Genomic DNA, 15,538 nt, shown 5'->3' with positions numbered 1-15,538 from the left:
ACAGTGTGTGTGGGCAAAGTGAGCAAAATTCTATTTCTATCCATAAATATGTAGAGTAAAAGTTGAAGAAAATACAAATCTCTGATATCTTCGTTGACTTTTTCATCAGACTCATACATTCATTAACAGATTTTTTCCTTATCTTAATCATCATATTTAAGAGTTCTGTGTTATTGAATGGTATTGAATTTCACTTCTCTTTTCCTTTGTCTTCATTTGTCAAAGGGAGAAGAACACAGCACCCACTTCATACAGCTGCAGATTATGTTAAATCAAGGCAGGAAACAAAGCTTTTCAAATGCCCAAGAAATTCCCAACAGCTAAGAAACAATAATGTTAACCTTAATCTTGAATGATAATGCTATCATTGAATGTTAATCATGGCTATCTTAAGCTGTATACACTTAAGCTGCAACCTAGTTTACAACCTGATTCTGAGACCCAACAAGAGGAGACAAAACTTTGCAAGGACTGCCAGGCTTGATACCTGTCAACAATATCAATTCAGTTTTTTAATTTGAAGTTTCCATATTAGAAGTGAAATGCAATTATCCAAGTCAAAACCTACTTTGCATTTGGTAGAAAAAAACCAACAAAACTATCTTTTTGCTTGTGCACAGAGTGTCAGCCAAGTATAGCATCTGATGTTTTTCTCCTAGTGCAGAACATCACAGCCAGCCTTTGTATCTGGGTCTTGAATCAATAGCAAATCAAAAAAAAAAAAAAAAAAAAAAAACCAGACAGAATATAGCAAATGTCTATTCATAGTCTCCAAGTAACAGAACTACAGTGGAGTGAAGAACTGACTGGGCCACTCTCCCTACTCTGTACCCAAATGCACACATGCAAAGGATGTCTCTCTAGACCTTTAACTCACAGACACATCTGACCTGCTGCTGTGAGGCAGGAAACCCCAGAACTGCTCAGGACTGAAGCAGATCATAACCAACCCTGGGGGAGCCACTGACCCTGCATTTTTTTGGAAACAATAGAACAGCTCCACCCTCTAGCTGGTGACCTGAAATTCCAGCTTACAGAGCACTTCTTGCCTCCTTGTGAAGTGGCCTGACCATTGGGATGCTGCTGCTGAGAGGATTTACCTTCTCCTGCCTCTGGGTTTGTAAGTAGATATTTCCATGGACAGGAGGCAGTGAAATCATCCTCATTTCCACCTCTTCAAAGGCTGCATTATTTGCTCATGAGATTTTTCTCTTTGCTTGCAGTTGGGCTTGGGCAGTTGGAGCAACCTGAAATATCAGTCACCAGAGCGACAGATGGGAGTGCCCAAATATCCTGTATAGTTTCTATTCCAGAATTCAGCAACACAGATATACATTGGTATCGGCAGAAAACAAATCAACAGATTGAGTATCTAATATATGTCAGGACAAACTACAATCAACGCCCCCTAGACGGGAAGAGCAAGAAAATTGAAGCAAGTAAAAATTTTCAAACTTCTACTTCAACCTTGAGATTAAATTACTTGAAGAAAGAAGATGAAGCTACCTACTACTGTGCGCTCTGGAAAAACACAACATTAGAGCTTCTAGACCAACCTGCATAAGAACCATCCCCCATCTGTGCCCACCCACATCCTTCTTGGCAAGCACAGCTACTTGATGCTCAGCCAAGGCCAACCGACCTGTCTTTCCTCATAGAACATTTGGGGCTTCCAGGAAATATCCTGGGTTCTATTTCCCCAGTGAGATCTTAGGTCCTGTGGATTACCAACTAAAGACAGAATAGGCTTCACACTAACTCTGTTAGGGTATCTAAGAGTGAGAACTATTCTAATACAGGATAGGGAGCTCAAAGTGAGATCTGGTCTTTTGTTAATTCTCTGCACAGAGTTTTGCAGTAAGTGAATGACTTAGAATTAAGTCAGGAGAGGGCTAAATGTGAGGAGAGACAGGAATCCCACAGGGATATTTCTTGCTACAGTTTTCCAGTATCTTCACAAGCACTGGGGATTTTCAGAGATTACAGGATCTGTCTTAAGTTATAACTTATAGTTTATAATGAAGAAAACTAGTTACCATTGTAACTAAATAATCAGCTCAGTGGGTGCTATTAGAGACCAATGTACAGTTTTAGGAAGGTGGGTCAATATAACAAAGCTTGGTCTACATCCCAGACTCATGGTTTATACTTTAGTGATCTGCAAAGAAAATCATGAGCTCAGAGTAAAAGCATCAGGGGATGCAGTGGGTCACAGAACAAATTAGAAAACAAAACAAAAGCACATGCTGTAGTTGCTTAGGAAGAGGAAGGTTTGAGATGAGGTAAAAAAAGAGGGGGGCGGGTAGTTAGTATGACCACAATGTGTTATATGGGTGTATGAAACAATAAATTAACAAAAAGAGGAAGAAATCTCCCTCCACCTCACAGAACAGTAATATAACAAATAATCTTTGACAATTATGATTATTTTAAGTTTAGTACTGGGATAATTGAGTACAACCAAGAAATAATGTGTCAAAATGCTAAAAGTTAAAAAAAAAAATACAAGTTCCTGTACCATGTCCTCAGAATGTACTTTCTGTGGATTAAAGTTCCCAGGGGAGAGCTGTCTGTTAGAACATCCACGATGGGGAAGAATTGAGGTGTTTGGTCTTGATGCCAAATCATCCTGGACTATCTTTAACCACTTAATCATTTTAATTGTCCTTGTTTGTGTTTAATGAGCATCTTTATGACTGACTAATGGGTAAATCCTTTCAGAATACATTAACATCCCACTAGCTGGCACTGACCCACAGGCTGAGCATCAGATGTTATCTGATGCCTTTGGTGGAAAGTCCCCCACTTTGCTATAATCCGTCTGCTTTATTTTTTACTAAAGTATTTGAAAGTACCTTGATTCATGATTTCTTTTGTTTTATTACTACAAAAACTTCATTAAACTGTTTCCATGTTCAAACATAACATTTGTGATAAACTCAATCCATGATTCTGGAAAAATGATCACTTACTGTTCTATCTGACATCCAACTCTCCCTTCTTCCCATTACAGTGAGAGCCAGGTTTTGCAATGATACTTGTAATTAATGAAATCATGTAATTAATGTGGAAAAATCTGAGTTCAAAAAGTGTACCTAGGTAGATGTTGTGCTGATCACTTTTGGGAGGCTGAAGCAAGAAAAGCATGACATTGAGGGCAGCCTGGGCAACACTGCTGCAGAGGAGGAGAACAAAGAGTGAGAGGCAGATAGAGACCGACAGGCAGAGAGAGACTGAGAGATAGAGAGACAAAGAGACACAGAGACAAGCCTGGAGAAGGCAAATCAAAAAAAACGAGTTTTTTATATTATGGATATCATTAGTATTAATAATAGAGGTAACTTATAACATGGGACTAGCCATAGTTTAGGTAAAATTTATTCTATGGTTTTATTTAAGATATTTTCATGATTTGCCCTAACATTCTCCTTATTCTCTTGTCCCTTAATTTATAGATTTGTTCTTTCACATGACCCAAAGGACTTGAATGTTACATCCCTCTGCTTCTTAAAATTTATTATGCTTTGACTGAATGATCTGAGTTCTCTAGCTTGTCTCCAGTCACTGGTATCCTATTGTCCCCATGATTATTCTACTGATGAGACGTTCCACTTAGCTATTTTATTTGACTTACTAAGTTTTTACTTCAAGCATTGTTTTAGCTTGACTTTTCTTCCACATCTCAACACTTGGTTCAATTCTATTTTCATATTCTGAATTGTCTTTGATATTTCATGTGCTTGTTCTGAGCATTCTTCCAGGTGCTCTATTTTTATCCTCTTTGCATCCATCTGGGAGTGAGTTCATGTTCTCTTTGAAAATATTTATATCTTCATGGAAAATATCTATCATTTAAATATATTTTTCTGAAGTTTTGTCTAAATTGATCTAACTGGGGATTATGTGTTTAGTAATTTGGGAGGAAACATAGTCTGAGCTTTTTACGTAGCTCATGTTTCAAGATTGATCTTGCACATGTGGAGGCATTTTGCTGGTTTGTTCTTTTGTATGAGTTTCTCGCCTACTTTTACTGAGCGGGTGTTTTGATCTCTCTCTGTTGTTACCTGGACTTAGTTTTCTATCAGATAGATGATGCCTGAAGCTCTGGTATGGAGGCACTCCATACTGATCTATGAGTGAGAAAGCTGTTCTGACATTAGCACAGTTGGGAAGTGTATGATCTCTGCCCTCACCAGGTGGTGTTCTGCTTTAGCTTGCATAGAAGGAACAGAAAGCTGCAGTGTCAGGGGTGTTGCCTCTAGGTCTTAGAAAGCAAGCAGGGTCCAGTGGTAGTGGGGGTTGTGAATACCAGAGGTTGGTGATATTGTCTCTAACCTGACAATTGGGCAGGTATTCTGGACGGTCCTGTACATGATCCTGGAGTTTGTGATGCCAAGAGTAGCTACGATGTGTGCAATTTATTTTTTTTTATCACTCTGTTTCTCAATGCTTCTTAAATGAATCTTTGTTACATATTTATTCCCTAAAATTGTTTGCTTGGCTTTGGTTAAATTACATATTTTTATTTCATTTTCCTAATTTGCAATGGAGAATATGATATTAACTTTAAGGAACTATTGAAAGTTATCACTAAATAACCCACATAAAGTATTTGTATCGCCTATACTCATTCACCAGTAAATAACTGATGTTATTGAATAACTGTTAGACAGTTGATCTGGATTATTAGCACATATTAGTGCTTAAAATTATTTAGACAACTAAATATACAGGGCTGCTGACTAAAGTAAGCAGGTTTGTTTTTAATGCATATTGAAATGGTACAAGACATGTCATCTTTAAGTTGGCCATTTAATGGCAACACTCAACAGCCAAAGAAAATCTGAAGCGGGTTTGTCTCAATGGTTAGAAGTCTAAAGTTGGGGTAGACATAAATTCTCTGTCTATAATAGCCTACCACCAATATTCCAGGTGAACAACAATGTTAGTAAAGTTTTGCCCAAGAGCAACTTCAAATGTAGACAATCTATCTATCTATCTATCTATCTATCTATCTATCTATCTATCATTTAGCTGTCTGCTCAGTATATATCATCTATATACTTATACATTTATTTGTCATCTAATATCTACTATTTACCTGTCATCAATCTTTTCTCAGTCATCTGTCTATTATCCTTAATTTATATACCTATCATCTATTATCTAGCATTTACTTATATGCGTTTATTATCTAACATCTATTTCAGTGCTGTCTTAATCACCTCCATCCTCTCCCTTCTTCTTCTTCTTTCTCTCCATCCTTACCTTTCTCCTTCATCATTCTCTTCCGTCTCTCTAACTCTATCACTTCTCAGATTAAACACACACTAACTTTACTTTTGAAACAAGTAACCAGCTTCTTTATATTAATAAATTCAAGTAGAAAAGTAGAAAATAACGTTTTTATTTAAAATTTGATGAGTAAAACAACTTTTGTAGCACATCTTGATGAATATGAGATTTCTCTTTTGCTACTCTGCATGTTTTAGCTAAACATTAATAATTATGAATAGGATAAGAACAGAAAGTGTTCATCCAAAGCAGTGTATGAATGTAATCTATAGCTGGATGATTATTAGAATACATGAACTCAACCTTGAGACTCTGGGGAAACTCTGCATCTATGAAGAGTTTTCACTATTCATAAGGCTCTGCAATTTTCTTCTATGACTGTGGATTTCTTACCTCATTATCTCATTCTACACTGTATATATTAATGAAACTCTTCCTGTGTGATTATTATAATCGTGTACTATTTGAAACCTATTAAAATAATATTGAACACATAAAAATCAGCTTCTTAAAAAGATGTCAGGGAGAACTGTCTTTGAGACACCTATGGACAAGAGATAGGGGACCTTAAATAGGGGACGATGACTCTGTTATCATGACATAGGTATAACAATGACATCTTCTGGTATTTAATGGTTCTTTTGCAATGAATATAATAGCTCTGAATCATGTCTTACCCTCCTCCCTGTCTTCTTCTCCACAAAGGGCTGCACCTTAATCCACTGTAGCTGAGGCCCAATTCACTGTCTCTAATGTCCATTGCTACTATCATTGGAAATTCAAAACTCCCTGCCCTTGATTTTTTCTTCTATCTTTGACTTGAGTTTTTAAGTTGATTTTGTTCCCTGCTGTCCTTCCATTATTTGTGTATTTGGAGTCAACTGGGAATTTAAAAGATTTGAAAATTTTCCAATTTTTCTTCCTCACTTTTAAGATGAACACTCCAAAATGAGACTGTCTCAGGATCAGTTGTACTTCACCAAATGACCAAACAAAACAGTGCACTTAAGTACATAAGTTGCAAGCTCTCTAGGTGTTAAATATTTGGTTCTAATGCTTTGATTTAATCAGGAATCGATGTGTCCAAATGCTAAAGGTCCTTGTTCCCAATTGTTTTTCAATCTATCAATAAAGATGCCAAAGGCCAATGGCTGGCCATGGGGCAGGACCATTAGAATTGCATGAGCAAGGATGCAGAGAGGAATAGGAGAGAATCAGGATGACTCGGGGTAGAAGGATGAAATGCAGGAGCAGCAGGAAATAAAGCCAACCAGCCTTGTGAGACTTCTGGTAAATGGTCACTGGCCACTTCCCCGATTGGGCCTGGGGTAGCAGGGAAAGGTTTAGGAGTGACTAGAATTTGAAGTAGCCAAGGCATTTTTAAAAAAATAAGCTAATTTGTGTGTCTTTCATTCACATATCCAAAGATAGCTCTTAGGTAGGTGCACACATGTAATCGACCAGGAGCCAAAGAGAAAACTCACCACATCTGGGTCCTCCATCCAGAATTCCAGTCTAAACTGGTACAAACTGAAAATAAAAAAGGGACCCCCTGAAATGAATCCTCTATGGCTCAGCAAAGCCAAACCCAACTCCCACTTGGAAACAGATAAGAAGAATGACAATACTTTTAGCCTGTTAATCAACAATGTTATAACATCACATGAAGCCACATACTCTTGTGCCAACTGGGATCTCACAGTGTCTCAGCATGTGAAGGGACCTGTAAGAAAATTGTCATATCCCTGCTTTTTGGCTTCCATCACAGTCAAGAAATCACCAAGGGTCTTCAGTGCTCTTATTCAGAGGTTCTCAGATATTGGGACTTTGGATTCATTTAGCTCTAAGCTGTCACTGCAGATGAGGAAGCTGGACCCCAGAATGGTTCTGAAACTGGTGACCTGCAACACTTGTCTGTGGCTTTTCCCATCTCTCTTATGATCAGTGCTAAGCTGAGCTTCTTTTAGAAAATGTTTTGATTAGATTTAGTTCTCAACGCAGCATGATTTGGAAAGAGAGTGTGAATGGGGAATTGTCATTGAATTGTGATGGCACCTGTGAGATCAAAATGACATCAGTCTATGAAAGTGTGTGTCACCTCTCATACATGTCAGTAGTATAGATGTAGTATATATTCTTAAGAAAACAGTATATATATATATATGTATATATACATATATATGTATATATACATATATATGTGTGTGTGTGTGTATATGTGTATGTGTATGTGTATGTGTAATGTAAAGCAAATAGCTAGCCTCCTCAGCTTTCTCATAGAAATCCTATCTCATTATGGACCAGAAGTTAATAATCAATATCAACATTTCTGGAAAAAAACTGATGAGAACTCAATGTATAAACTCTTCCGTTTTTCTCAAAATGCCAAGTGGGGGTTGGAAAGTTAGCTTAGCACAAGTGTTTTTTGTTATTACAAAAGTCCCATGTTCGGTTCCCAGTACCTACATGAAGGCTCACAACTGCCTTTAACTCCAGTCCCAGAGGATTCATGCCTTCTCTGCCTTCTGTGGGTACGGCATATGTGTTCTATACATACACACATTCAGACAAAATATTCACAGACATAAGACTAAAATTTGAACATTTACATGTAAAACCATATTTGAGATATAGTTTTTCTCTAAAGTCTTGTTCTCTCACTTGGCTTGGTGGCTGAGAGAGGGCTATTGATGGTCAGTTGTTCTGATCACAAAAAGTCCTTTATCCTCTGGGACAGAATTCGTGTGTGCTCATGGAATGCAGGCCTGGACTGTTGGGTCTTAGACATGGTAGTGAGATAGGCCTGGTAGGTGCTTCAGCTGGGCTCCAGAGCATTTCTGGACATTCTGCTCCTCCTGTTGAGGTGAACAACAGGAGTTCATCGAACTGCCTTTAGAGAGGCATACTTTTCTCTTTTTTCCAGATTTTCCAAATACCAGATTTTAGTTTCTATTTTCTAGTGTAACTAAGGAATGGATGTATAATTCCATGGGAGATAGAATAGTATAATTTTATTTTCTTATAAGTGAGAATCAAGATGTTAAGAGGTCATGTCTCACTAGGCATGGATGGCTTAGTTCACCATCCTTAACGTTTGTTTGGTTCATACATTTCTATTGCCATTGTTAGAGAATTTTCTCCCTCAAGAATCCTCCAAATTACTGAAGGAGTGAGCTTGACATTCCTGAGAAGAGAGGTGTGTTTGATCTTAGCAGTTTCATCAAAATTAAACATTTGAGAACCACAAAAAAAGAGACTTAATTCTGAGAATACATTTCCTGGTACATTAAAAAAGTAGTTGTTCTGTGGTGTGGTCCAACCCTCTTTAGCTTTTACCCGTCCCACTGTCTGTTGATACCTTCCAGTCATCACTACCCTACACATGAGAAGACTTTGTGAAGGAAACTTACAAATTATTGGATGACACACAACTTTCCAAAGGAATCCAGGTCATCTTTCTAAGATAAGAGTTCCTAAATAGCTCATCCTACTGAAGCTCAAGAGAAGGCTCATGTTTTTGTAGAAGCGCTGAACAATGTGTCAGGCAAAATCATGGGTCAAGATATTTGCCAAAGGGACAAAGCTCATAGTAATTCCCTCAGGTAAGAAACTGTCGTGTTGTTATCCTAGAGTGAATAACTAATGAGATTTTTTTCTTGTTTTTAGAACCCAGAAAGTCTGGGTTCCCTGGGTTACTGGATTCCTTAATTTGTGTAATAGCTACTGTTTTTTAAAGGCCAAATCTAGGATGAGCCTTTCACATCCAAAGCCACGTAAGATCTGAAACACCTGTGGGTGCAAGCATTTTGAATTGAGTGATACTGGAAATGTAGACCAGGAAAAATTAGAGAATGCGGCCACAGTTATTAAAAGGAAAAATAACACTGGAAAATACTTTGAAGACTAGGTGTCATGTTAAGGAGTTTGTGTACCTGTGGTCATTATTCTACATTATTATGCAGAAGCTGGTCTCTTTTCACAGAGAGAACACTGGCACTGAGAAGCTCTCCCTAGTTCCAGAATATACAATGGTGACCAATGTCATGAATTACGATGTCACAAGCATTCTCATGTTTTAACTTCAGAATATTTCCTGCTCTGTAGCTTGACCCTTTGCATGGATGCTTTCATTAATTACTTTATTACTAACTTTCTCAATTTGTGTATTACATGAACATTACATGAATGAAATGTTCAGTAGTAGAGCCAAACATATCCTTTCTTTCCTCAAAGACAATGGGGGTCTTTTGAGAATGATCCAGAGGTCACTCGGGATGTGTGGTTATTAAATGATTGAGACATGGATCTTGGATTATTTCTGTAATGTGGCCATATGGTATGACATGACTCACTTGTATTTCTGTATTGATATCAAATTTGTTGGAAAAATTGAAGATTCTAAAAGAAGGAAGCTGTACTAAATAACCATCCTTAGCTCATACTTCACAGCTGTCTGTACTCTCATGAAGAGAGAGCTATAGAAATAACCACAGGTTAGCATGTTCTGGTACATAGTGCAGAATTAAAATTCAATGCTCTGGAAACTGTCATTGAATCTTCAAATCAAAAGGAGATTTTCCAAGCAAGGAATAGCTTACGAGGTCATCACTAAAAATTCACATCCTGAGGTTGAGAATTGCTGCTCAGTGGTAGAATTCTTGCCTGGCATGCCAGAGGCCCCAGCCCAGAGAAAAATATGAATTTACTTTGCAAAGTAACTCAAGTCATTTACTGGTTGCAGTTGGATCCTAGTAAGAAGTCCTGCAATAATCTACCTAGATGACAATTATTTCACTCATCTGAATCACAAAATGCCCATAAATATTATCTAATACATCTTTATTGAATGTTCAAATACATGAATACTGTAACTGGTTCATAAAAAGTGAAAAAATATTTAAAAATGTAATTCTATGCTAGGCTAAACACTGATTTATGCATGAAAACCTTTTAAGGGAACAGCTGTTTTCTTATAGTTATTAAAGATCCTATTGATCATAGGAAAATTTGTAAGATATGTAAATAAGCACAAACATATGCTATCATCACTCACGGCCATCATTCTGTAAAACTTCAGTCAATCATTTGTCTGGGTATGTTTTAATTATATTTACACAATCAGGGTAGAGTAGGTACACAATACTGATTCTGAGTGTTTTTCACTTGGAACTATGCTACAAAGATTCTACCCAACCGTTGTTCTTAAAATTACTCATATTTTCATTCATAGTTGGCCTGTACCATAAAGAAAATGACCTCCATCTTTAGATTAATATAAACACATTGAGTATTTTTAGTTGAAGTTGTGAATTTGTTCTTGTCTCCCCCCAAATTCAAGAGACTATGAATCATTTGGAAGGGAAGCTTTAAAAACAATGCAGTTCACAAACCTAGAGTGGGTTTGATGTGGAAATGAGATGCTGTGGAATGATGAATACTAGGAACTGCATAATTGGCAGCAGAGATCCATGGGCCCAGCCAAGGGATCCCCTCAATGGGCAGTAGTGTACTTGGAAGGAGATGGCCACTAAAATAGGCAGCCCACCTTCTGATATCTCATATGGGCACTTTGAGGTACAGCTAAGTAGAGAACGCACTACTTGAATTACATACGCATGGGAGAGTGACATATTCAGTCAGTCTAAGAGACAAAAACCTTTATCAATTGTGTATCTTTAAAGTGAGGACAAAAGTAAGTCTCTGCAACCAATAGTGGGCAGAAGTCTACAGTAGGTGCTACAGTTGGGGTTTGTCTTCTGAGCACTGTGCACCAGTTTGTGTCAAATCCATTTAATATCCAAATCTCCCTAATAATTTTCGTTTTATATTTTACATGTTCCTACAGACAAACGCTTCGACTCAGACATTTCTCCCAAGCCTACTATGTTTCTTCCTTCGGTTGCTGAAACTACTCTCCATAAGGGTGGGACATACCTTTGTCTCCTTCAGAATTTCTTTCCTGACATTATCAGGGTATATTGGAAAGAAAAGGATGACGATAAGATTCTGGAATCTCAAGAGGGAACCACCATGAAAACTAATGACAGATACATGAAATTAAGTTGGCTGACGGTGCCAGAAGATTCAGTGACTAAAGAGCATACTTGTAATGTCAAACACGAAAACAATAAAAGAGGAGTTGACCAAGAGATTTTGTTTCCTCCAATAGATAAAGGTATATGTAAGTTAATGTACATGCAACTTTACATATGTAAAAGAGAGTAGTCCTGTTGTTATAGTACGTATTTATAAAAATAATGAATCTTTCTTCAATCTTATAACATTGTAATCACAGAACCATGCTGTTCTGTCCTTGAGAATGTTACAGGAGGAGAAAAACTAGCAGAATGTTGGCTTTCAATTTACTCAGCCTCAGTGACACTATGTAAAACATGACTATCACATCATATTTTTTTAAGAATTACTACATGGATTGAGTGAATAAACATACCTTAAAACATTAGCAACTTCGTGCAGGAAATGCAGTTTCTGTCTTGTTGACTTTACTTGATTTAGACATAAGAACAATACACCTCTTTCAGAAATGTTCTACCTGTAAAATAATCAAAATTACCTAACTTGATTTTGATACACTAAATTTTGTTTACAGCAAGATTTTAACTGACAAGATAGTGCCCACCCAAAATATTTGCATTCAACAGCAGTAACAACAAAAAATAGGTCTATTTGACCACTGAAGACGTATGCCAGCCTTAATGTTTTCTGATTTTTTGTTTTACATGGCACTGTTACACAGCATTCATAATTTAAATTTGGATGAGGCTAACATATACATCACATCTCTGTTTTTCATGGTGAATAGATTTCTTGCCATTGGTAAATGCAGCCACTTGGGTAGACAATTGCTATGTCACCTGCATGCCAGACTGAGTGAGATGAGTGAGACGTGAATAGTTAGGGATGAGTTAATGTCCCAGTGGCTGCAGAGGGGAGTCTGTATTCTGTTTCTCATCATTTAAAATCATGCACTATTTAGGTACCATTTCCTCACACTTTCACACAGGTAAGTAGAGGGATGAATGGGCAAAGCCTGGTGGTGGCCCACTAGCTAGCTCACCATGTGGGTACGTTGTCATCCTTTTTTTGAAAGAATTCCAAAGGACCTAGAGTGACAGAGACAAATAATTCTTTTATTTTCTCCCATGTGGTTAACAAGCACTTTTGATTTAGTGGAGAAACATACAAATGACAATACCTGAGGACATCTTTGCCATTTGCCCATCAGATGTCCTCAGTAAGTCCTTGTCCTTTGGAATTCTTAGTTTCAATAGTGGCCTGCCATGTCTGTCAAGTTGCCTGCCTTCACCTACGGTTGTCATGGAGAGAAAATGAATTAGCAGCAATGAAAGAAGTTGTTTCCTACAGCAAAGCAAATCATTACAAGATAGCCCTATATCTACTTCTATATTCTCGCTTAAAGAGATAGAGGCAAGATACATATACAAAGCAGAAAGCTACCATAACCATTTTATTGGTTTGATTATGTTATGACATTTCTAGTCATCAGGAAAAAAAATAAAAGAACAGTAAAACCCTTAGGGATGAAGCTGTGCAGAGGAGACATTCACTTACTAAACTGTGCTTACAGTGAATTCTAAAACAAGCATCTGCCATGTGCATCTCCTGGCAGAAAAGAGATCAAGGGTAGTGTTTTGTAGCAGGATTCAACAAAGAGTTTCTGATGCTGCCTCCAGGGTATGTTTTGTCTTGGTAGTTGAAGCTTCAAAGTCATACAGTGAAATAGAACTTAATGACATAATTATAAAAGAATATGAAGTCTCTAAGACTGCAATTACCTTTGGGTGAAAGAGTTAAAAACATAGATTATATTATTAGTAACTGTAGTCTTTGCACCTCAATCAGTACATGCTGATAGTGATTTTCATAATCAAATAGTTAATCTTTTAGATAATAAAGTTACTCAAAGGACAGAAAGTAGACATTCAAAGCCATCAGGCAGACCTTGAAGATAGAAACCAAACATGATCATATTTATATTCTCATTAAAACATGCATATATGTATATGTGGCATATATATATGAATATTCAAATCCATTTTCATGCACACAACCTGTTCTTCAATAAAATTGAGTAGTGGACAGAAACAGATATCGATGAGAACACATGTAGCACAAAAATAAGTTCAAAGAACAAATGTGTATTTTTTCAACATCATTTAAAATAATTAAACACCGTATTATTTTGCTTTTAAAAACTTATACTTGTTTCTCTTTTATCTCAAGTTTTATACAGAAAACTAGAAATATAACTTGAGCTAGCTGTTATCCTCATAAATAACTGCATAGGGACCTTTAAATGTTATAATTAGAATTGAGATCTTAGCAGGGTTGGTTTTTTGGGGTTTGTTTTTGTTTTTGTTTTTGTTTTTGTTTTTGTTTTTGTTTTGTTTTTTTGATAAAAGACTCTTATTTTGTATCCCTGGCTGGCCTGGAACTCACTGTAGAAACCAGGCTTGGTTTTCATAGTGTGACATGAAAGCCAAGCACATCCAGGCCCATAGATCAACTGATACTCTGTCTATCTTTCCATTGAGCACATATTTGTATATATTGTCTTTCGTTCCAGACAGTGTTCTAGGACCTTAGTACACAGGAAAAATAGGTCTGAATGGGTGTGTTGGGAATTACATTGAGTTGTGATAAACGTGTGATTGTCGTGACCTTCAATAGGTTCACATTTAGAATCATCATATTTGAATGTTACCTACTAAATTACATACAATGCAACAAACGTTTCTGGGATTGCAAGGCTCACATCTTAATGGCTGTCTTTTTTGACATTAAATTTCTATGCATATATGTACAAATATGTATATTCATATTTTTATATACGCATATCTGTAAATACAGTAAAATAATAGCCATAGATAGCTGACTAGCATTTGCTTTCCTTTCCTTTAGTTGCCAACATCATTGCTCCCACAGAAGCTGCTTTGAAGACTGAGGATGGTAAGTTTTAGATTGTATTATCCTCCTTCTAGTCTTTTTACCTTTTGAATCCACCCTACTCTAGGTAAAAAAAAAATAGAATGACTGAATTTTGTAGAACAGACTGAGTGCTGAGTGACATTTAAAGAAATCAATCATTTCCTTGGAATCATATTAACATAGAAAATTAACAAATGAGACTTCAATGAGATGCTCTGAATGACTGCAAAGAAGAATCTCCATCCATCCACCCAGATACCCTGCCACTCATTCTTTACCCACCTACCATTTAATTACTGGAAAATATGTAATACCAACTTACTCTAATACTGCTTTTAAACATTGATAAATAAACCTAAATGCTAAATTTGATTCAAAGAACCAGACACTCAAGCAAACAACAAACAAAAACCCTACAAAGGCGTGGCATTCCCTCAAAAGTAACTGTAGAAGAATGCACAGAACTATAGAGAAAAACAATATATTTTTATATGATATAATTTTATATACTTTTAATTTGGAGGATAATAATACAGGGCTTGAGGACAAATGGTTACTCATCTAGAAAGGAGTAAAATGTCTGCTATCAAAAGAAGTTGGCTTTTGTACCAGTGCCCGTGACCTGCATCTTCATACAATCCAGAAAGCCATTTTTGGCCAGTGGGTCTGCTCCATCTTCCACCTTCTCTTCCTCCATCCTCTCTCTCTTCCTTCCTCCCTCTCTCTCCTTCTCTAACACTTCCAGCCCTGTCTTTCCCTTCTACTGCCCAATCACAGGCTCTAGCCTTTATCTGACCAGTTAAATTGGGGAGCAGGTTCACATGGAATCACCTCACATGATCTGCTCCTGGGGCAGGATTAGCATCGAAATACAAACATCACCAAGACAATCCACAACAAACTACAAGTATAGCTACTTCTATTTGTTCAAGGCTTCTATCTGCCTATTAAATGATTTGCATTCTTTTGTTCTCAGCCTGTGCATAGCTTTATTAGTTATAGGTTTCTTACAGACAGTAATTATTTGATCCTGCTTTTCGTTTTGTTTAATTTAACAAGCTCATTGGCATATTTTCGTGGGAGAATTAAGACCGTTTGCATTTCATATTATTACAGAAGAAGAATTGCTGATTTCTGCAATTCCTGCTGGTTGTATTTCTGCTTGAAGTAATTGTTTCTTCTTTTCTTCCTCTCCTGCTTTTATTCGGATCTTTCTGTTTGCTGAGCTGTCTGTATTTGTTTCTTCACATATTTCCCTCATGAAATTTGTCCT

General features: G+C 36.9%; 1 gene segment (V, D, J or C); it reads left to right on the top strand.

Moving 5' to 3' along the window:
- The first annotated feature begins 904 nt into the window (after positions 1-904).
- LOC117714024 (T-cell receptor gamma chain C region 5/10-13-like) overlaps positions 905-15,538 on the top strand; it is a 20,115-nt gene continuing 5,481 nt past the window's right edge. Inside the window, 5 exon segments of the C gene segment in view lie at positions 905-1,120; positions 1,224-1,533; positions 8,845-8,897; positions 11,141-11,470; positions 14,239-14,286. Coding sequence covers positions 1,078-1,120; positions 1,224-1,533; positions 8,845-8,897; positions 11,141-11,470; positions 14,239-14,286 — 784 coding nt within the window.

This window comes from Arvicanthis niloticus, chromosome 8 (assembly GCF_011762505.2).
Source record: "Arvicanthis niloticus isolate mArvNil1 chromosome 8, mArvNil1.pat.X, whole genome shotgun sequence".
In the NCBI taxonomy this organism is placed as follows: domain Eukaryota; kingdom Metazoa; phylum Chordata; class Mammalia; order Rodentia; family Muridae; genus Arvicanthis; species Arvicanthis niloticus.
The sequence above is the reverse complement of the archived record's forward strand: the minus strand, read 5'-3'. Positions and strand labels throughout refer to the sequence as shown.